Source organism: Saccostrea cucullata, unplaced genomic scaffold (assembly GCF_032062105.1).
Source record: "Saccostrea cucullata isolate Sc308-1 unplaced genomic scaffold, CSIRO_AGI_Scuc_v1 ctg146, whole genome shotgun sequence".
In the NCBI taxonomy this organism is placed as follows: domain Eukaryota; kingdom Metazoa; phylum Mollusca; class Bivalvia; order Ostreida; family Ostreidae; genus Saccostrea; species Saccostrea cuccullata.
This window is the reverse complement of record NW_026919274.1, coordinates 1214276-1238540: the sequence shown is the minus strand read 5'-3', so window position 1 is coordinate 1238540 and position 24265 is coordinate 1214276. Positions and strand designations below refer to the sequence as shown.

At 33.7% G+C, this 24265-nt stretch overlaps 1 protein-coding gene and 1 long non-coding RNA gene across 8 annotated transcripts in view; one reads left to right on the top strand and one right to left on the bottom strand.

The window, feature by feature from the left end:
- Window positions 1-604: 604 nt before the first annotated feature.
- Window positions 605-24265, top strand: part of LOC134228604 (uncharacterized) — a 42691-nt gene continuing 19030 nt past the window's right edge. The window contains exons 1-2 of one of the 7 annotated variants that reach the window (XM_062710271.1): window positions 605-710; window positions 20480-20669. In XM_062710271.1, the coding sequence (XP_062566255.1) occupies window positions 709-710; window positions 20480-20669 (192 nt within the window). In that variant the 5' untranslated portion in view covers window positions 605-708. Of the gene's footprint in view, window positions 715-17938; window positions 18026-18081; window positions 18219-18258; window positions 18746-18806; window positions 19149-20479; window positions 20670-24265 lie in introns of those variants that run through there. The other 6 variants (XM_062710302.1, XM_062710319.1, XM_062710311.1 and 3 more) reach the window with 6 other exon arrangements.
- On the bottom strand, window positions 16535-18262 carry LOC134228647 (uncharacterized). Its single transcript, XR_009984041.1, has 2 exons — window positions 18147-18262; window positions 16535-16988 (listed from the first exon to the last, which is right to left on the bottom strand). It is a non-coding gene; the product is annotated as an uncharacterized LOC134228647 (long non-coding RNA).

Sequence of the window (24265 nt, the reverse complement as noted above, 5' to 3'; positions counted from 1 at the left end):
GACACCGAAAATGGGGGACCATAATTCTTTGAATTTGCTTGCTAAAATGTTAACTTTCAATCTATTGTCGGAAAAAATAATATATTTAGAGAGATTTTGTATCCTATAAAAATATCAAAGGTTTCGAAAAATTGAATTTGATGAAAGAGATATTAATTGTGTGCTATCAATGAGTTCTTTTGAATTTGTTCAAAGAAGGATAACTCTTGTGGTCTTATTTGATAATTTGGCTTAACATTATAAATTGCTGTATATGTTTATAATAATACATCAATTAAATATTAAAGGATTAATTTTAAAAACCTACATGAAAATCTGCTATAAATTAGAGAGAAATGTGGAAATTAAACTAAGTTTACTTTTAAACATGTATGATGATTGAAGAGAAACAGTTAATGATACCAGGTGCGTCGTACCATTCGTTTTTACATATTTATATTTTATTGTCTATATCTAAAATTGATTTTATTTATTTTTAACAAGATAAATGCAATTTTTGATTGCCAGATTGTTTTGCAATATTGGTTTTTTGTTTTCGCGCGCTTTTATTAAACCGACTTCCGGAAATTCTCCTGTTGCTAAAATTACGTCACTTAGAGGATTTCACCGCCATCTTTAAAATAGTTCAGGAGGTCGCAGAACACCTGAATATGGTAAAGTGACTGTCTGGCGCCCAAATAGAAAAGTAGCAGTATTTGAATCCCCCAAATGTAAGTAAGGCGATAATTTATCACCTGTTTTGTCGAGGGTTAACGTTGTTTGTCAGGATTTTAGAAATTGACCCGAGACAACCATGCTCGGGGTCAAGGCACGAGAAAAATTCTTTAGAACAGACAAAAGTTTTTTTTTTCTTTCATTTTTATTTAACGTTTAGTTTTCTCTGATGTATTTTTACTTTAAATAATGAATTAATCTCCTTGTTGTCTTAATAGAGTGTAGCCTTTTCAATGTTTTATTACATTTCCATGATTTTGACAGTTATGCATAATGAAAGGGCTGTAACTCCAATTTTGACTGTTTTTTTTGTTTGTTTTTTTTTTTTTAGTTGTAAACCAACTGCCAAGTTTACAGCGTATGATATTAAACAAGAAACAAACATTCTTTTTCACTTTTGGCTATTAAGCATTTTATAACAAGTTCATAAGTTACAGTTTATAAAGTTAATATTAACATTGAACAAGTTTTTTGCACACTAGTGAATCCCTCAAAATGGAAATCTATGGCATTCATAACATAGAAAGGGGATCAAAAGGTGAAAGATATGGTCCCATAACTGCAACGGTGCTTGCAAACAAATTTTCATAATGTGCTATGTGCTTAAATATAGACTCTGTTAGGTCAAATACATTTGTGATTTTGTACACCATATCTGAATCCTTCTGCTGCAGCTAAAACTCGCAGTTAACCTCAGCTTATATGATCTCTCCTGGAGGACTGGTCTCCATGTAACTTGTTCCATAGTGGGATTTGAACCCACAATATTAGGATCAACTCCTTACTACGCGACTCTAAAACAGACGCTCTAACCACTGCCTCATGCGGGCAAGGATTTTTATTTATAGATTTAACATATTAAAATATCAGAGCTAATTTTAGGTTATTTAAGGGAGTCAGCATCTAATTGCTTAGCTCCAAGTGGAATATTAAATTATAAACGGACTTGGTCATTAATACAACATTTTATATATAACAAATTCAGTGCTTGTTTTTTTTTTAAACGAGAAATGGCAAAAGTAATTGAAACAGAGAATTAAGGGTATGCCATTTCTTATTTTTTTGTGATATGTGATTGTTTATATATTAGGCTTGTTCATAATAAGTGAGCAGAGTTTCAGATTTTGGCCAAAAAAAAAAATCGAAATGGCTAATGTTTACAAGGACTAGAGGGCAGGCATATGTCGCTAAGAATAAACTTCTGGAATAAAAACTCTGCAGTACAGAAGCTAGAATTCTAAAAAATAATGCCAGTGAAACTGAAGAATCCGGAAAGAAAAAGAAAATCACATATAAAGAGACCTGAAAATTTTAAAGTCTGTGGCTTAGCATAATTCAAATGGCTTTGGTATGATGCAAAATTCCAAACCTGGTGATGTAATAAAAGGTAATAAAGAAATATTGCTATTTTTAATATTCAAAGGACACAAAATTAGTTTTTATTCATCTATACTAGTCTGGAAATTTATTATATCTAGGGACACACCAATTAAATTTAAACACTTGATATAAACAAAAATATACAAATAATATTAATTTCAATTTCCCGCACTAATTTTTTCATGCTCCGCTGTAAATTTTGCCTACTAAAAAGTAAAATTAGTTTTTAGTCACTTGCCTGCTCTTACATTTTTTCATCAAATGTCCGATGAACAAGAAATTAAATTGGTATGGCCTAGTAGTCATCAATTATAATTTAACAATATCAATTAATTAAAGTTGTATAAATTGATAGACTTTCTAAATGTCTGATTATTATCATTAATTTGTTAGTTTACAACTTTACATATTATAGTAACAATCATTGATTATGAAATTCTTGCCAATTCCCATCTGACACTAGTTACCATATATCAGACTCTGATTTAATTTTGAAATTTACTAGTTTATTGAGAAATTTTTCATGAACCCCCCCCCCCCCCCTAAAAAAAACCTAACTAACTTAATTTTACTGTAATTGTCTTTATACTAAACAAGTTTTTAAGTTACTATAATAAATTATTTATGATTGAAAAGAGAAAAGTAAAGTGTAAAAAAAAAATCATACAGTTTGATGATGCATAGCTTTTATAAAGGATTAGTTGCACTCTTAAATGTGTATGAAAAGAATCAATGTTTAACAACACATAAATATGAAGGGATTTGTAAAATAATAAAGCAAGCAGGTAATCTGTAATGAAAATTTATTTTTATCTTTATTTTCAAATATTGCTTCTGACATTCTTCTTTTGTGAAGAAAAATCCCATTGTAAACAAGTTTATTCTGAAGTAGACTTAATAAGTTTCAGACCCCTCCATTCTAATAACATTGGAGAGGCCAGTGTTAGCTTATCAGGAATTTCTGAAAAGAATGGAACTTATGCCTTCTGAAAGCAAACACCCAGAATGCATGTAGTGAAAGTATGATTATGTTATCAAAATTTGAAGAAGAAAAAAAATCAAGAGACGAAGTATTGTGTTTCATCGACTGCTGACTCGCAAGTGCTGGGTGTCTGCACAAACATAATGAGGTTTTGTAAGCTTGTAACATACTAAGCTATTACACACACTGCTATTTGAAGATTTATTGATAAAGAAATCAATAGTGAATTTTATGTGCGTTTAGGTCTAGTATATTCATATTCAATATTATCAAACATGCATTTATAGGCCAGCAGTATAAATTATATGTTTATATTATATTTATATTTTGGGGGAATGGGGGGGGGGGGTATTTTAAAAGTTATTTTGCTTATTGACATAATTTAATTTATAGATAACTATTTGATGTTGTGGAGTGGATTTTAAATTTTATCAATATCTTATATTTGAATTTAAAAGTTTCTGTTTCTTTTGTCCTAGAACTGCGTATTCATTGACATATATAAATTCATAATCCAATTTGGCTCTATGTGGGTTTCTTGCTCAGGTATTGTACTGGGCTTTAGAACTATATTTATAAGATATACTTGACGAAAAGTAGTTACTGGTATTAAAACAAAACAAAATGAAAATAAATGTACTTGTCTTTGGAGTTAAGACCCCAGCTAGATGCTGTGGAATTTCCATTTCATCCCACCATCTTGCCATAAAAACTGGTAAAGTAAAACTTGTTTAGTACAAACATAGGTATTGCGAATTCACGGATAAAGCAAAGTTATTTTGGGTCCCCAGCTATATAAATTTAATGAATTCCTTATTGATTCGTCAATTTGAAATCAATCCATGGCGATTAATTTTCGCGACTGATGAAACTTTCTCAACAAATAAAATACTTAAAGAAAATGAATGGATAGCGGCGATTAATATTCGTGAGTTAGACTAGGTCGCTGATATTTCTTGCATGAGAATAAAAGTTGGTTTACAGTATAGCGTTATACAGATATAGTGAAGTAATTTCATAGGTCTCGGTGACTTCATTATAACCGAGTTTTACTGTATGTACTGTAACAGTAAGTTTTTTCCCAGCATTTGTTCATAACTTATGCCAAGACAATAAATTCATATATTTAAATGGAGGTCTTTTGGTTTTAAATTTCATAATGCAATTATGTACTAAAATTAAAAGTTCCTTTTCATGTAATCCCTCAAAACATTTTATATGGCTTCTTGTACCAATGTTGTACATTTAGGATTGCAGCACAAAATTTCAAGCTTTCCTTCAAGAGATTGAAACGATTTTTCAAGTAGAAATATGAGAAAACATGAGAATTTCAGTTTCATAATGATTTGTTTGAAAAGTTTCCTAAAAAGTATATTTTTACCTTTTAAACCTCTTTTAATTTCTGAATTCAAAGAGCCTGGCCCACGAAGGGTCAAAATATGCCCTGTAAAATGGTTAAAATTAAACTGAAGTTTTGGCCAAAAATTTTTTGCTTAAAAGGTAGTCTAGGTATTGTAGTTTATCAAAGTGGAAAAAATCTTGGAGTTCCATACTTGTATACCTGAGATCTATAGCCCCAAAATCATAGAAAATCAGGAATTTGCTTGATTTATCACATTTTGGGGGCTAAATAGTCAAATTTTACATAGAGCACAGGCCTGCCCCAAATTTATTTAGGGTTCAGTTTAAAACTAACATCAAAAGGTTTCTATTCATGAAAAAAATTTTGTGGGGCAGAAGTGTGCTCATCCCTTAAAAAGAACATTTCCAAAAAAATCCGAATTTCCTCAGTTTTAACCCTTTTGCCCCTTGTAAATTATATGGTTATAGATTTTGTTAGAATATTACACATTTTTCACAAAAAAGTATCATACTACGATTTTTTTAGCTCTACTGGTCAGAGACCAGAAGAGCTTATGCGATAGTAATGCGTCCATCGTCCGTCCGTCTGTCTGTCTGTCTGTCTGTCCGTCTGTCTGTCTGTAAACATTTTTTCAAAATGCTACTCCTCCTACAGTTTTGGTCTGATTTCAATATAACTTGGCACACAAGTAGACTACACTAAGATACATAATTCTGTGTATCGGTTTTTGATTTCGATGAACGGTGTTGCCGTGGTTACTAAAAATAGAAATTTCTGTGAAATTCTTTCAAAATGCTACTCCTCCTACAGTTTTAGTCTGATTTCAGTATAACTTGGCACACAAGTAGACTACACTAAGATACACAATTCTGTATATCGGTTTTTGATTTCGATGAACGGTGTTACCGTGGTTACTAAAAATAGAAATTTCTGTGAAATTCTTTCAAAATGCTACTCCTCCTACAGTTTTAGTCTGATTTCAATATAACTTGGCACACAAGTAGACTACACTAAGATACACAATTCTATATATTGGTTTTTGATTTCGATGAACGGTGTTGCCGTGGTTACTAAAAATAGAAATTTCTGTGAAATTCTTTCAAAATGCTACTCCTTCTACAGTTTTGGTCTGATTTCAATATAACTTGGCACACAAGTAGACTACAATAAGATACATAATTCTGTTTATCAGTTTTTGATTTTGATGAACGGTGTTGCCATGGTTACTAAAAATAGAAATTTCTGTGAAATTCTTTCAAAATGCTACTCCTTCTGCAGTTTTAGTCTGATTTCAATATAACTTGGCACACAAGTAGACTACAATAAGATACATAATTCTGTATATCGGTTTTTGATTTCGATGAACGGTGTTGCCGTGGTTACTAAAAATAGAAATTTCTGTGAAATTCTTTCAAAATGCTACTCCAAATACAATTTTAGTCTGATTATAATATAAATGTGGCATGCAAGTAGACTGCACTAAGAACATAAAGAGACTCAATCAAGGATCATTATTCTATTTATTGCTGTTGAAAAGTTTCAATTTCCAACTGCTTAAGTACTTTTCTCTTCCTTTGCTATAAGTACAAACCAGTAGAGCTTCAGTCTCGACAGAGACTTCTGGTTAGTTGTTCACTAACTCTTTAGTAGGTGTATAGGTCAACTATTTAATTTTTTTTGGGGGGGGGGGCAGTTTACTTTGATTAGTTGATCCCACAGGAGGTAAACAAATATCTTCGGACTTTTCTTTGAAGTCATGCGTATAAAACGTATGTATCATGTATCAGCAAAAGAAAAGAATACATTAAAAAATACTAAATAGGAGCTACAGAAACTTAAAAAAAACATTAATTTTGAAGTTGTGTACAAATACTGAATATATTCAAAGTCATATTCGCTATTGACGTATTGTTATTGTTTGGCATTGCTCAGTAATATGGACAACACGAAATACGCACTTACATGTATAATTATAACACGTAAAATTCTACATCTTCATCCTCAGTTAAAACCATGGCTTTTCCTTAAACCATGTTTGTATACATTGATATATCAGCCTATTCGAACTACAATCAGGAAGATATCATATGGTCTACAGCAGGTGAGAACTGAAAGTAAAGTTTTCACTAAATACCAGAAACGACATAAAACGTTTTATGAAATAAATAAAGACACATTAATTTTTAGCTCTACTGGTCAGAGACCAGAAGAGCTTATGCGATAGTAATGCGTCCGGCGTCCGTCCGTCTGTCCGTCTGTCTGTCTGTCCGTCTGTCTGTAAACAATTTTTCAAAATGCTACTCCTCCTACAGTTTTGGTCTAATTTCAATATAACTTGGCACACAAGTAGACTACACTAAGATACATAATTCTGTGTATCGGTTTTTGATTTCGATGAACGTAGTTGCCGTGGTTACTAAAAATAGAAATTTCTGTGAAATTCTTTCAAAATGCTACTCCTCCTACAGTTTTGGTCTGATTTCAGTATAACTTGGCACACAAGTAGACTACACTAAGATACATAATTCTGTGTATCGGTTTTTGATTTCGATGAACGGTGTTGCCGTGGTTACTAAAAATAGAAATTTCTGTAAAATTGTTTCAAAATGCTACTCCTCCTACAGTTTTGGTCTGATTTCAGTATAACTTGGCACACAAGTAGACTACACTAAGATACATAATTCTGTGTATCGGTTTTTGATTTCGATGAACAGTGTTGCCGTGGTTACTAAAAATAGAAATTTCTGTGAAATTCTTTCAAAATGCTACTCCTCCTACAGTTTTGATCTGATTTCAGTATAAGTTGGCAAACAGGTAGAATACACTAAGATACATAATTCTGTGTATCGGTTTTTGATTTCGATGAACGGTGTTGCCGTGGTTACTAAAAATAGAAATTTCTGTGAAATTCTTTCAAAATGCTACTCCTCCTACAGTTTTGGTCTGATTTCAGTATAACTTGGCACACAAGTAGACTACACTAAGATACATAATTCTATGTATCGGTTTTTGATTTCGATGAACGATGTTGCCGTGGTTACTAAAAATAGAAATGTCTGTAAAATTGTTTCAAAATGCTACTCCTCCTACAGTTTTGGTCTGATTTCAATATAACTTGGCACACAAGTAGAATACACTAAGATACATAATTCTGTGTATCGAATTTTAATTTTGATGAACGGTGTTGCCGTGGTTACTAAAAATAGAAATGTCTGTAAAATTGTTTCAAAATGCTACTCCTCCTACAGTTTTGGTCTGATTTCAGTATAACTTGGCACACAAGTAGACTACACTAAGAACATAAAGAGACTTTATCAACGATCATTATTATGTTCCCCAAACGAAGTTGGGGAACATATTGTTTTTACTCTGTTTCTTATTATTATTATTTTTCTTCTTCTTCTTCTTCCTGGGTACTTTTTTGTCCGGGAGTGATCTTGTAAACTACACATCCGACTTAGATAAAACCTTTTTAGGGTCAGTAGGCATGCTATGTAGATTTGCGGAACGAAGGTCATTTTGCGCGCACGTGCTTGCAAGAGTGTGCACGTGCAACACGTGAAATGACCGATTTAATTGATATAGGCGTAACTCTTTACATTTTTGATGAAATGCTTTGAAACTCATAATATAAGGATATATTAGTAGCATAGACAATATGACATGGTCAAAAGAGCAAGATCTCACGCGCATGCACGTGCGCTTCGCTCTGATTGATTGAAACTAAAGTCTCAATATCTTTCTTGTTTTTTGACGACATCCTTCGAAATTTTGAACATAGCCATGCATTAGGATATCCTACAACAAGATATATAGCAATTATCATGAAAACACGTGCATGCACGTGCGCTGCAATCTGATTGGCTTAAACTTTAAATGGCTATAACTCCCTCTCTCAACCAAACAGGATGGGATTTGGAACATAGATATATATAATGGACTTCTACAAGAAGGTATGGTCACCCTGCACATGCATACACGTGCGTGTACGTGCGCTGCAATCTGATTGGCTGAAAATTTAAACAGCTATAACTCCCTTGGTTTGCAACCAAACGGGGTGGGATTTAGAACATAGATAGATGTAATGGACTTCTACAAGAAGGTATGGTCACCATGCTCATGTATGCACGTGCGTGCACGTGAAATGAGTAAAATCAAAAATACACTTAAATGAGCGTATTTTTTGATACTTTTGGATTAAATACCTAAATATTTAATATACAAAAATATAAAGATTGTGTAGACAAGAAGATATGGTCATTACGCACATGCATCTACATGCGCACGCGTGAATTGCTAAAATTTGAAGGAACTTGGTACACTTCTGGGTTAACGTTGTTAAAGTCTCAAATGCATTGAGTTTGTGTTATTTAATGAAGCTTTCACGGAATATGGCACCAAGAGGGAGTTGGGGAGCGTTTGGGGAACATCTGTAACGGTTCCCGTTACAATTAGCACTAGTTCTATTTAATGCTGTTTATAAAGTTTCAAATCCCAGCTGCTTCAGTACTTTCTCTTCCTTTGCTATAAGTTCAAACCAGTAGAGCTTCAGTCTCGACAGAGACTTCTGGTTTTCTTTTTTAAATTAATACTCATACTGATTACATGTAGCTTTTGGGTTAATTCTTCAAGGAAAGCAAATCCTCTTTTTTCAGGCATTATTAGAGCTATGAAGGTCCTAGGAAGAAATATTGGGGGTGAGGGTTGCAGCCACGGGCACGAACCCACACAAAATTCCAAGACTAGCAGGAATAAAGAACGTAAACGTACAATATTGTTTAGGGGATAAAGCCGCAATTTATCAATATTTATCTATCTTTCAGTGTAAATTGGCAATAGTAAGGCATACAACACCCTAGTTCAGAAAAACTGGTCTTTAAGGTACTCCGATCCTCAGGTTCAGAAAATCAAGCATTGACTATTTGAAAATGCTCACAAAAATGTCTCTGAATTTTCAAAGTAACATGTTTTTTCCCACAATAATTCTTCAAACTTCATCTTTCAAGTTAATCATATTATATAGAGAAAATTAGTAAATCTCAAATATATTTTCAGGAATTGCGAATAAAAACACCTGCTATACATTTTCTAATTCAAATTTGATATATTAGCACATTTTAAAAATAAAAATCATAGGTATCCAGGCTTTTTTAAGAAATTCCACAATTTTAATACATACATAATGTACTTTAATTTCTTTTATTAACTTTGATCATTTTACAATGCAAAGTGTATAAAGATTCTCCTGTCATTGCAAAGCACCATAAAACACTTATAATTTCATATCATGTTAATAAACATTGATATCTATGGGAAGATTAAAATGAACATAAATTTCTTGATATATGTAATTTTAAATTGCTATTACGGGGTAAAAAACTCAACTTTTTATTAGACCTTTCTGAGAACTTCACAGAACTTTGAAACACATTGAGAGATATATAATGAAAATTGTTGCATGAAAAGATTTAATTTTCAAGCTTCATTTTGAGACTTTTTGAATTAAATTATAGATTAAAGAGTTGTCCTTCCTGGCTGAGGATCGGAGTCCCTTAAATATATCTTTTACACTTACTTAAAATTACTATGTCAAGTTCAGAGCCCCCTTCCTCCCCTTTTAAGGCGGACGACTTGAATACAAAACCGTTTCTTCTTCCTTTTTTTTGGGGGGGGGGGGGGGGGGGGGGGGGTTCCAGCCTGCACAAGTACTGACTGATTGTTATGTAACACTTTGGTTGAAAAGAAAACTTAATAAAATAAAATTAAAGTTTCCCTAAGATTTTTCACTCGGTCTGATTCCCGTGAGATATTGCATTTGATTTGTTCATCTATTGTTTTGTATTACAAGAAGGGGGGGGGGGGGGGGTGTTGATTGGAGAGAGGAATATATGTATCTAGCTGCCATGTCAGAAATAAAATGCTATTTCTTTGTACAGTACTACTTCTAGACTTTGATGAAATGCATGTGCATATCTAATTTTCTGTACACTAATTTTCACCAAATTCAAGGTTTAATATTTAATGGGGGCACAATTATTTACTGTTTTATGGTTTTAGAATAGAGGTGTCCAAGGCTAGGACAATCCCCACTTTGAGACAACAATAATTTCAACTCTTAGTGTCAGAATTCATGTTAAGACGTTTTTCAATAATTGCCTTGTCAGAGTCATCTTTTACATATCTGCCTCTTTTAGTTTATTAAATAACTTACTGATTATATAATTTCATTTTTCACTTAGGTTTGTTTTAAGATGTGTGAGAAAAACTCTCACAAGATTCGAACTCTATCCAAAGCTCAATGTTGGGCATAATACCGATTTTTTCTCTTAACCTGAATATGTTAACCACTACGTTACGAGGGCTTTTTGTCATCAATGTATGATAGAGTGCTTTAGGTAAATCGTGTTGTTGAATTAAATATCTTTCCATAAATCGCTCTTTATATTGAATGGTTTCGGACTCCATTTTTTGAAATGTAAAATAGAATTTACATTTACTTTTCAATCTTTTAGAAATTAATGTGGAATGGAGACCTGACCCATTTATATTAAAAAAACAATTTGTAGCCATGACCATTTTCCGGTAAATATGTGTAACTGCATGTCAACTTTAAAAAATATCAATTAAGTCATGCAATGAAATAGATGAATCAAACGTGTTAAAGATGACATAACTGACAACATAATTTTAGAAAAATAAAACTTTTCCCGAATTTTGGAAATTGAGAAATATAATGTCTCGGAGCGGGAGATTGAATTGTCCTCACCTTTTACGCCCTCTTTCCTTTATAAGGCATTTGCAGATTGAATCAATAGCTATAATTTCAGATTCAGTCATTTTTAGCTCACCTGAGCTGAAAGCTCAAGTGAGCTTTTCTGATCACCCGGTGTCCGTCGTCCGTCCGTCCGTCTGTCCGTCCGTCCGTCCGTCCGTCTGTAAACTTTTCACATTTTCAACTTCTTCTCAAGAACCACTGGGCCAATTTTAACCAAACTTGGTACAAAGCATCCATGGGTGAAAGGGAATTTAAATTGTTAAAATCAAGGGCCAAGACCCGTTCCAAGGGGAGATAATCAAGAAAATACGAAAATAGGGTGGGGTCATTAAAAAATCTTCTTCTCAAGAACCACTGGGCCAGAAAAGCTGAAATTTATGTGGAAGCATCCTGGGGTAGTGTAGATATTAAATTGTTAAAATCATGACCCCCCGGAGGTAGGGCGGGGCCACAATAGGGAATCCAAGTTTTACATAGAAATATATAGAACAAATCTTTAAAAATCTTCTTCTCAAGAACCACTGGGCCAGGAAAGCTGAAACTTATGTGGAAGCATCCTTGGGTAGTGTAGATATTAAATTGTAAAAATCATGACCCCCGGGGGTAGGGCGGGGCCACAATAGGGAATCCAAGTTTAACCTAGAAATATATAGAATAAATCTTTAAAAATCTTCTTCTCAAGAACCACTTGGCCAGGAAAGCTGAAACTTATGTGGGAGCATCCTTGGGTAGTGTAGATATTAAATTGTTAAAATCATGACCCCCGGGGGTAGGGCGGGGCCACAATAGGGAATCCAAGTTTAACCTAGAAATATATAGAATAAATCTTTAAAAATCTTCTTCTCAAGAACCACTTGGCCAGGAAAGCTGAAACTTATGTGGGAGCATCCTTGGGTAGTGTAGATATTGAATTGGTAAAATCATGACCCCCGGGGGTAGGGCGGGGCCACAATAGGGAATCCAAATTTTACATAGAAATATATAGAACAAATCTTTTAAAAATCTTCTTTTCAAGAACCACTAGGCCAGGAAAGCTGAAACTTATGTGGAAGCATCCTTGGGTAGTGTAAATATTAAATTGTTAAAATCATGACCCCCCGGGGGTAGGGCGGGGCCACAATTTTTACATAGAAATATATAGAACAAATCTTTAAAAATCTTCTTCTCAACAACTACTGGGCCAGGAAAACTGAAACTTGTATGGAAGCATCCTTGGGTAGTGTAGATATTAAATTGTTAAAATCATGACCCCCAAGGTTAGGGCGGGGCCACAATAGGGAATCCAAGTTTTACATAGAAATATATAGAACAAATCTTTGAAAATCTTCTTCTCAAGAACCACTTGGCCAGGAAAGCTGAAACTTTGTGGGAGCATCCTTGGGTAGTGTAAATATTAAATTGTTAAAATCATGACCCCCGGGGGTAGGGCGGGGCCACAATAGGGAATCCAAGTTTTACATAGAGTTTATTGAACAAATCTTTTAAAATCTTCTTTTCAAGAACCACTTGGCCAGGAAAGCTGAAACTTATGTGGAAGCATCCTTGAGTAGTGTAGATTTTTAAATTGTTAAAATCATGACCCTCGGGCATAGGGCGGGGCCACAATGGGGAATCCAAGTTTTACATAGAAATATATATAGAACAAATCTTTTAAAAAGATCTGCATCACCCAAGTTACTCAGGTGAGCGATGTGGCCCATGGGCCTCTTGTTTTTTTATTTAATAGAAGTTTATGCCTTTGTCTTCCAATAAGATGTATGAACATGCTTAACTTTGGTTTCATCATGCTTTTTTTTCCAAATATACCTAAGTCATTGAAAATGGTTTAGCCCCCCACTTTCCACAGGCACGTCGCAGTATAGTTAAAAAATGAGGAAAGTGGTCGTGTTTGGAAAAAAAAGGCACTGAAGTTCGAAACCCCCCCCCCCTCTCCCCCCTACGGAATAGGATTTTCGTCTTTGGGAAATTGACTTTTTCCTTTTTTTTTTTTTTTTTTGCTTGTCAGGTTTTTTTAAGGTATTAACCCCCCCCCCCCCCAAACCCAACCCCCCACTTTAATTTGCTTTCGACACCAATATGTCTTTATAAATAAAGGCCTCTTAATTTTATAGGAAAAGTAAAACTTTCGGCTTATTACAAGTTAATGATTTTTCTAGCTCATCATACTCAAAGGTGTGTTGTAATCTTAGTGATGCCTTTATCATAACAGTCCACAATAATGAATTTGTGGTGTATAGTAAAATTAATGACCGGTAATGTCTGGCAACTTTTTGTGATCTTGTAATTTTTTTACATTAATTTTGTTAATTTCTGAACAGCGTAACTTGGGACATCACCCATGATGATGACTGTCAAGTCCCAGATTCTTTTATGCGAATATTCAGAGGGTTTAATGTTGAAAATGATGGCTTAATGGTTATTTACAATATTGTATCTGTTGATGATGGTGTTTCATGTGGTAGAAAAGGATTAAGAGTTTATTTTCTTAACAATATAGCGAATGTTTCGGCAAAACTGCTTACAAGAATATCTTTTTGCAATCAAAATTCCGTGCAAATTGAATTCAACCAGAGATGCAAAATTTCTTTAAACAGATGAATACTGATTGTTATGAATGGGGTGCAAGCGCACTCTCATAGATGACTTATTTGGACATAAATCCCGTTATCTTATTTTATATTTGTCCGTAACAGAGTAGGGCGGGTTCAATATTATTTTGCCTAGTTTTGATACGTACATTTTTATTAAGATGCTGCCCATGGCTAGAAAGGTTAAACACTGGCAAATTCCTGCATTAAATGAAAGTTAGAGGAAGCCACCCACCCCTAACGGAATAGAACTATTTGAGGAGGTGTAGTCACAGGGGCCAGTGATTACTAGTATATTTACTTTTTATGTATTAACTATATGAATATATATTTATATACAAATACGAAGCAAGAAATATTTCTTTTGGTGTATTTAGTGAAGAGGTGAAATCAAACATAGATATTATACCCCTGTAGACGCAGTTTATCAGGAGGATTTTTATCGCATGTTAATTTTTTGTGGAGGTTTTCTCCTCCACCCCAACCCAAACTTATACATTCAAAACCATTGCTATTGGGCCTTGCATTGTTAGAATCGCACAAAATATAACAGGCAACATACTTCTATTAAACTGATAATGTCATACCTGGTAGTCAATTATCCATTATCAAGTCATTTCTTTGTTTACAATCAAATAATTTTTATTGCCCTATATGACGTTACGTCACGTTATACCAATTATGACGTTCCGTTCACAATTTTCTAGTAAAACAATGCCATACTGCAAACTCTCTTAAAGAAAAAGTAAAATAGATATCCAAAAAAGGAAAACAGTTCCATAAAGCTTGAAGTCTATTCTATCTATTATCAAAATTTCATTAATTTTTTAGATGAGGCATTTTTTGACCATTCGTGGGCTTAACTCTTTAATGCCTAAATTTTAAGGAGAGTGAAATATCTTTTTCTCTGACTAAATTACAAAATTCTTAGCATTTTTTTAACCTGTGGGAAAGCACAATGAAATGGATTGCTCTTGATAGACTTTCAGGATTTATTCTGTAGCACTATGTGGACCCCATGATGTGCTTTCTATAATGAGAGGTAATTATTTGCTCTGAGTTGGAACGGTTTACCTTATTATGAGGTTGTATTTTTGTTAATCATGGAAATAGCACAAGAGCAAATAGTATTGAATTGTTTATTATACAGGGCCCGAAAGAATAAGGATCACTGCCTAATATAACCAGCAATAGTGAAAAGAAGTCATTGTTCTTGTAAAGTCTACATTGTTGAAATGAAATTTAAAAGCAATAATTTTCTGTCAATTTACAAAAAGAAAAATCTTTCGGGAATGACACCTTAATGTAGTTTAATTGCTTTTATTATATGGTAACTTTTTGTGATTTAGAAATTGCATTGTTCTGAAAAGGCCTTTGCAAACAAAAAAAAAAATTTAAAGTAAATAATCATGGCCAAGGGTCTTGGCACAGAATAGGAAATGAACACGTGGCATGAAAAAATAAAACAGAAATTACTGAGTGATAAACTATCCACATGGAGGCATATTTTTGTCTGGAGCAGGGATAATCAGCCTGCTGAAGTAGAAAACTCTTAAAAACAGCAAAACTAAACTAAAGGCAGCCTCCTAACATTGTTTTTGGACTTTTTAAAGCGGAGAAAAACCAGAGAGCTTTTTCATGTCCTACAAAACTTGTAGATCTCCAAAAGAAGTGAGATAAAGGAAACTGCATTTTGGTAATAAAACTGAATGCATATGCTTGTACAGAAAAACTTAAGTGATTTTAATGGGTGTATCTTGAAAACTTCTACCTATATTTCCAAATTTCCAGTCAGAGATATTAGAAGGAGTTGTGAATTCTAGTTTAGTTATACATGTATTATGTTTAAACATCTGAAATATTTTCCATATATAATTCAACAGCAAATTTCAATATGCATTGCTTTCATTTATCGTGAAAATATGCCTCATGTTTAAAAATGATCAACCAAAAAAAAAATAGAAAATGAAAAATTTGTTGGCTAAGTACAAATTGCGCATTTCTGCCCTTATTATGTTTCTGAGATGAAAAAATTTATGTGCTGTTTTTAACTAGGATAATAATAAGCATAAATCATAAAACCCCAAGCTATGTACTGCAACATCCTGTCCAAACATGAAAGGTCAAACAGTAAGGTCATGTGCTTCAAATGAAATGTGGGCAAAATAGTTTGAATGTGCATTCCATTTATTGCCACACTACCATTAAATATTCCCACTAATTATTTTAAACAGTTGTATGCTTTGCCATAATTTTTAAACAGTTGCTGCAAGGACTTACATATTCCATATCTGTATTTCATGTAACAAGAGTTTTTCCTTGGGTACCAACGTATTTGACCACATTGCCTTGAACTTAGAATGTGACAGCTGAAAAAAAAAATGCTTGAAAAATATTCCGATCGTAACCACATCTTTTGAATGGTTGGTACTAGGGCTTTCATAATGTTTGTTCCATGTAAGATGACTTTTCTTTGGGTATCAACATTTTTGACCTCATATCTTTGACCTTTGAGCTTGACCTTCTTTTGAAGAAGTTCACCTTTTACCTTGGCCATAACTTGCTAGGGTTTCATATTTCACATGTACTTTTTCTGTTACTGTACAGTCAAGATCTTTTCTGTATTTACAAATCTGACCTGATCTGAAGGACAGGAGAATCTGAAGATTATATGTAAAATACAAATGCCAACAAAGCGTAAAGCTTAACACATATTTAGAAGACAGTGGAGCCACTATGTCAGAATCTCTTGATGACCATTACATCACTGATGACAAAGATAGGAGAAAATAGTCACTAGGTCTCAATCATTTTATGAAATGATAACATTTACATTGAGTCTAACTCTAATCAGACATTAGAGGGTAACAATTGGTCTGGAGTTCTGTGTTAGCATTGTCATGTTTTGTCCCTTATCAGCCCCTCTATCTGCTAGGTAATGGTAAGGTGGTGTACAATGGGATCAGCCTGCAATCCTTTCACAGATAGGCACATAATCACGGGAGATTTCTCCACCTCTAGGCATCGCTGTTTCCTCCCCATAGTCCTGATTAGTGGTCAAGATAGAGTTATCTGCCCCAGTAATGCAGTGTCTGTCTTGGTGACTTCCTTCACAGTGTCAGGGATAATTCCCGAGTTTCCTGGACTAAACACCACAGCTCAATTACAATGGTGTCCTCTGCCATTCTGAAGATGTAATAGAGAAAAATTGATGTATTGTAAAAAAGATTGAAGACTCTTTATGAAGTTCAACATTGATTTTGTTTTAGAAAAAAAACAATTTCAGTAAGCTTACAATATTTGTAGTAAAGAAAGCTGCAAGGATAGGAAAGCTGACAATAGCAGTTTTTATGTGAAAACATTATTGTAAAAAAAAATTATGTCATAAAACAAGATGTCTGGAAAATGTACTGAAGGTAACTTATTAAAATGCCGTATGCAAGATAGTGAACATGTATATACATTAGTCAAGGATTAAAATGTAAAATTTTGAGACCGTAATGTACAATATTACTAACTTGACTCATAAGTCATTGGTAGATTCAGTAATTTATTCATATCTCTTAACCTTGTATGAAGAAGCAGCACGATTTGCCATTTCAGATGCATATGTTTTCAAGCTGATTAGAAGAAAATTAATGACTAAAATTATTATTAAAAATCCATTTTTGCATAATAATTAATGTAGGGTTGTCTGCAAGCAGTAAGATAGAAATATTTTAAATACATTTTTTTCACTAATGAATTGGACTACAGGTATTTGCACCAGAATTTTTAGCTTTGTGTAGGATTGATCTTTGGAATTTGACTGATATTGTAATTACTTGCTTTTTATTGGTGTTTTGAAAAAGAAAGCATGTAATTTTAATACATGTAAAAAGATAATAGTGAAGGTCTTTCATGATTTCAGAATCAGGAGTATGTGCTGGTGCAATATAGAATTACCCATACCAGACAGTAGTAAAAGAGTGGGGAATATATAAGGAGGAAAAGTCCACTTTGTATTATATAAATATTACTTTTATATACCAAGATAACAATTATGTGTACAAACAAATCAAAGCTAAAAGAAGGATATGGGGAGAAGAGTTTATCTAATCTGATAGAACACAGTGACTATACTTTGTGTTGGCCGTAATTTCATGCTGTAAATTATTCTACTACAGTACATGGAGTGCTTGAAGGAGACACACATCTGAAAGTTTGTCTGGCCTTCTTGAGAGGTACAGAAAAATACCAAATGTTATTTGTTCTCACTGTGCCAAAACTCGTATATCAATATACATTTCAAACTCGACAGGTTAATGTCGTAGGATTTAAGCAGAGGTCAGGCAGAAAATTTACCTGAATGTGTACCTGGAATACAGTATTGTTCCCATCCATACCTGTCACTCCATGACTTGTAGGGCGGAGAAGGTTTGTGACCCTGATTTTTAAGGGTCGCTGCACCTAGATTCTTTTTTGGGCAGTTTTAAATGGAAGCCAGAGGGAGTAGAACTCTGTACCGCGTGTTAGATTTCATAAATAAGAAGCCTGAGCTGTTTCGCTGATTTGTGTAGTGCTCTGGTAAAAAAAGCATTCTCATTGATAATGGAGCATACCTACTTCTAACCAATGTCTACAGGAAATAGCACACTGAATGTAAAAATGTGTGGCTTTAATGGTTTCTGGTTTTTTGTTGCTATTAGGTGAATGATTCCTGCACGTGATTTTTTTTAGTTTTTCTGGGGCCGAGTGCAGATAACTGGAGATCTTTTTTCTTGTGACTTTAAGTGTAGAAAACTAGTGGTGTACATGTAGATGTATTTGTACCGGGATTCCAGTGTGTAGAGTTTTTATTGCCCACAGCTCCACTGATAGCATCGTTTCTTATACTTGAAAGAAGGTTAATTAGAGAAACGTTTATAGAATGTCATTTCTTCTACTTTCTGAGGGAAGACTTGGTAAGTGTTGCCTTTTTTTCAGTATTATTTTTCTCTACGAAATGCTCAACCACAAATGTTGTAAAAAAATTATATCGCTGTTTATTACCATGATTTTAGATTTTGCTTGTATCATCGTGTTATCTTCTGTTGTGAGTGTAGAAAAAGAGTGCTTCGAGGAATTTTGATGTCTGCTTTTGAATTCATTAAAGCATACTATTAAAAAAAAATGTATGCCTGAATTTAATGAATGTGAATTTGCATAAGGTGACAGGCATTCTGTGGGTTGTGTTATGATTAATATGGTGTTCTTTTGTTAAGAAGCTCGGCTGTGTATTTCGAGGAGCGTTTAACTCAGGTAGATGGTCTCGTTTATTTTCTTCACTGCTGCCTCTCGTGAATCATACCTATGCCCTGAATAAAGGTACTGTTCTTCTCATTATTCACAGTATTGATAAATTTTTCGGAATATTGAGCAAATGGGATAATTCCGTCAAAAGTAAATTTATTATCTTCCCTAGGCTCATGTGTTAAATTTTGTTTGTGGTGTAAAGGTTTATTAATGTTATCAAAGGTGATTGTGGCTCCTTTCTCTTTTTTTGGTATGAGTGTATGGATACAAAGATTACTTTTAGTATTCTATGTTGAAGTTTGATAAAAATATCAGAGAAATGACATAGAGTTACAGAAATAGTGACATGTACTCTATCAGAATTGTATATATCCCATGTACGGTAATATAAAAGAAATATATAGAGGTAACTGTGATTCAAAGTTTGCTTTTATTTTATTTCCTAGAAATATTAAGATAACATAATCCCAGTCAGAAAAATTTTAACTGTATACTGTATACAGGGTTATTTTCACCCTTTCACACTTGCAAACAATTTTGCCCTGTTTTAAATTCGCCCAGTCATAGTTTTGTTTAAGAAATTTTACTGTTTCCTTCGAATTCAGCGTAGGGCGAAAGGGGCGAAAATAAAACGGGGACAAAAATTTCCCTGTATACAGTATTTAGTGTAATTCCTAACCATTTACTATAGAATATTCATTTCTTTAACTTAGCCCATAAAACCAGACATTCCTCACATTATTGTGTGTAGTCTACCCTTGGGTTAAAGAAAAAAAATTCATTCTGTGATGCAAACTGTGCAGGACAGTTAGATTTTTTTTTAAGTGCCTTATTTTTCTTTTTGCTAATAGGAGACTATTTTAATGCTCCGAAGATTAAAAAATGGAAATCAATTAACTATTTGTAAATATGTATAAATCATAGAAGTCGGTGGCGCAGATTTTACAATATTGCTCTAGGGTCTGTTTGAGTCTTGATTGTTTAATTTCTTGATATTAATCATGCTAATGATGCAGGCTTTTGCAACATTCACAAATTTATCTCCAGGCAAAGTATGGATGCATCCATGACCATTTGTTATCCTCTGTTTCTTTTTTCTGTAATGATTTAATTCTCTCTCTCTCAGGTTTTGTATTAATAAAAAACTGAGTTTTAGTATGGGAGGTCTAGTTAGGATTCTTTTTCTCGGTTGATGAATTTGAAGATGTTTTGAATCTTTGGCACTACTTTCAAAAAGTTCATTTTTTTTCTGTTTGTTACTGGTTAATGAGTAAACAAAAAATTGTAACAGATTTTTTTAATGTTACATTTACAGGGTAAATATATGAGGGCAAGGCCTCTATACTTTTACTAAAATATGTTTTTTATAAAGGTAAGATATGACATATATTTTTTTTTTACAGGGTTGCCAAAATGGCAGTAAATGTTAAGACGGAACCACCCGGGATATTTTCTTGCATCAACGTCAACGTCATGGACGATGATAAAGAAAAGTCATTTCAAATGCGCAAAACAATGATGAAAAAAGAATCCATTGACCCAAAATTTCGCAAAGAGCTGAAAGTGGATGTAGGAGCTGGAAACTTCCAAAATGTAAGTATAACACTCCATGTTGGCAATTCTTGGCTAATTTAACTATGCTACCAACAGTCCTAGGATGTAATTGGTATAGATATATACCTGTACATCCTTCCCCTAAACAATCTTTTAATTATTTTGCCCAACACACTGTATAAAGAACACCTACACCTATTCTTCTTTTTTGTGAACTAATTCCCCCTTTTATAAATACAACTTTTTGTGATTTGAGGGCATAAAACTTTTGTTGGATAGGCAACGAAATGAACAGGAATTCGAATGAATAATTTTGAGGAATTTCAGGCTTGACCATATACTAGTAAGCAAATTAGTTGAACAATGATCACATACAGGGTTAGTGGTTAAGATTCAGGCCATATGAGGAGCTCTGAGTTTACAAAATAACAAATAGCAACATATATATTACAATGACTCTCATTGACTCTCATTGAGTCTAAATTGGGGGATGAAACCTTAGGTTGTAACTATCAGATGTTGTAAGGTAAAATCTCATGTAGATCAATAGGAGTGAAACGGTTCACCGCGGTATCGGTTCACCGCGGTATTTTTTCTCGGTTCGATACACGGTACAAAATCTCTACTTTCGGTTCGGTTCGTTTTTCGGTCGGGATCGTCATTCAGTCGGGTTTGGCATAAGGTATAAACATGCTTTTCTGTATAATATAGTTCAGAAACGTAAGTTTGTGTGGACTTGAAGTTTGTAAAATAATTTTTAACAGTCAAATCAATAAAATTGATACATTCTATCCATTTTCATTTTTGCACATAAATTATTTTAGTAGATTAAGTAAAAGGTAGCATAAGACAACATTGAATCTGTTTCCTTCTATCAAAATGTATCGTATCGAAAATAACCGAACCGAGACCAAATTTTTCGATACGTATCGAACCGTGAAGGAGGCGTATCGTTTCACCCCTATAGATCAAATAGTTTGAAAATGATTTAGTCTGTGTCAAAGACATTGGACCGTCAGACCTGACCGATGTGCAGTGGCTATGGTCCGATGCATCATTTTTTGAGCTTTAGCATTTTGAGGCCGAGTCTTTTAAATGTTTGATTTAAGTAAATAACGTCACACAAATCCAAATAGATAAATGATTTGGATTAAAACGGCATACACCCTATACAGTATTATAATTTTTCACATTAGGTTTATTAGTCTGACAAAATTTGGTTGGTTCTCTGTGTTCATTGATTACTCAGGATGGCAAGTCTTGAATGATCCAAGAAACTTTTGCATAGACTAATCATATACATTGCATATGTCAGAGTATTTCTTGCATTTATATTATAAACAATCAGTGAAAGTATATTTTTCATGACAAATTTAAGTAAAACCTACTAAATGCAATGAAATTAATTTTTCAAGGTCACAGAGTATGATTAAATTGTTTTACTTTATTTGAAATATCATACAATGACGTATGCAATATACAGCATCATTAAATGACTTAAATGTGTAGTAGTCTAGTATATTCATATACTGATAATTGATTATAATATCTTATCATTTGATCTTTGATTAATTAATGATGACCTTTAACCAAGCCAAAGTCAGAAGATTAAATTCCACACTTTGTTATTATGAAATCCTATGACATCACAGATTTTGCCATGTCATTATCATTTTTAGGTCACCTGAGTCACTCAGGTGACCTATTGCTATCTGTTTTCGTCCGTCGTCGTACGTCGTTCGTCGTCAATCGGTCGTAAACTTTTGAACATTTTCAGCTTCTTCTCTGCAACCACTGAACCAATTTCAATCAAATTTGGCACAAAGCATCTATGGGTGAGGGGGAACAAAAATTGTGAATTTCATGATCCCTGCCCCCCTGGGGCCTGGGGGGTGGGGCCAAAACCAGTAAAATTAATGCAATCTTTAAAAATCTTCTTCTTTACTCCTGGACATCAAGCAGTCAAACTGTTTGCATGATTGTAATTAGCATTGAGTCCTCTACCAAAATTGTGAAATTCATGGCCCTGGGGTCAGGGGTTCTAGTGCTGGGGCAGGGCTAAATAAGTATATAGTGAAAAAGCATTATTTCTTTGAAAATCTTCTTCTCTGCTCCTGTATTAAATAAACTAACTAAGTACATAGTTATGATGAGCAATAGTGCCTCTACCAAAATTGTGAATTTTAGGGCCCCAGGGTCAGGGTTTCTAGTGTTAGGGCGGGGCTCTATTGATTATATAGTGAAAATACATGAATTCTTTGAAAATCTTCTTCTCTGCTCCTATGTTTTAAATAAACTAAATAAGAACATAGTTATGATGAGCAAGAGTACCTCTACCAAAATTGTGAATTTTATGGCCCCAGGGTCAGGGGTTCTGGTGTTAGGGCGGGGCTCTATTGATTATATAGTGAAAATACATGAATTCTTTGAAAATCTTCTTCTCTGCTCCTAGGTATTAAATAAACTACCTAAGTACATAGTTATGATGAGCAAGAGTGCCTCTACCAAAATTGTGAATTTTATGGCCCTAGGGTCAGGGGTTCTGGTGTTAGGGCGGGGCTCTATTGATTATACAGTGAAAATACATGAATTCTTTGAAAATCTTCTTCTCTGCTCCTATGTTTTAAATATACTAACTAAGAACATAGTTATGATGAGCAAGAGTACCTCTACCAAATTGTGAATTTTATGGCCCAAGGGTCAGGGGTTCTGGTGTTAGGGCGGGGCTCTATTGATTACACATGTATAGTGAAAAAACATTAAATCTTTGAATTTTTCTTCATGTGCTGTGTATTAAGCAGATGAACTACCTATATAGTTATGAACAAAGGCCCTTATCTTCAAGAATTGTGAATTTCAAGGCCCCAGGGTCAGCAGTACCATAGAGGGGGGGGGGGGGCTGTACTTATATACTGAAAATGAATGAATTGTTTGAAATCTGCTCCTTGGTATTAATCAAATATTTTTGAAAAGCAAGGATGCCTTTTTAAAAATTGTGCAAGATTCAAGGGTTCATGTGTGGTAGAGTCACTACTGATTATTGCTGAATATTACTGATTTGTTGAAATGCATTTTTTGTTCCCTTACCCTGCCTATGGGTATTAAGTAACCAAACTAAGCAACTGCTAAGTGTATAGTTATGATGATCAAAATTGTAAATGCTATTATAATAGCATCTGGCTTAAAACATGGATCAGATTCAATCACTGCAGGAAAGTTGTTGCATAATGCTCAGGTGACCTATAAGGCCCTTGGGCCTCTTGTTGCAGATTACCATATTTTTTTTTGGTGGGGTTAGAATTTTGCAGCAATTTTCAAGATCTCCATGAGTAGTGGTCTGATTTAAATAAAACTTTGTACAAAAATTTACGATGTTAACTGTGTTTGCATTGGTTTTTGATTGTAAAGTATTATCAGCTGTTGATGGCCAACATAGAAGTTCCTGTGAAATTCTTTCTGAACACTACTTTAATACATGTAATATACACTACAGTTTTTTTTTTTCTTATTTGTTTTTTCAAAAATGCAAGAAATGTTTGTGTATATATGATACACAAAGGCACATTTTTATGAACAATTCTTTTAGAATAAGTGTTCTTAGAAGACATCATCTCCTCTACAGTTTTCAACCAACT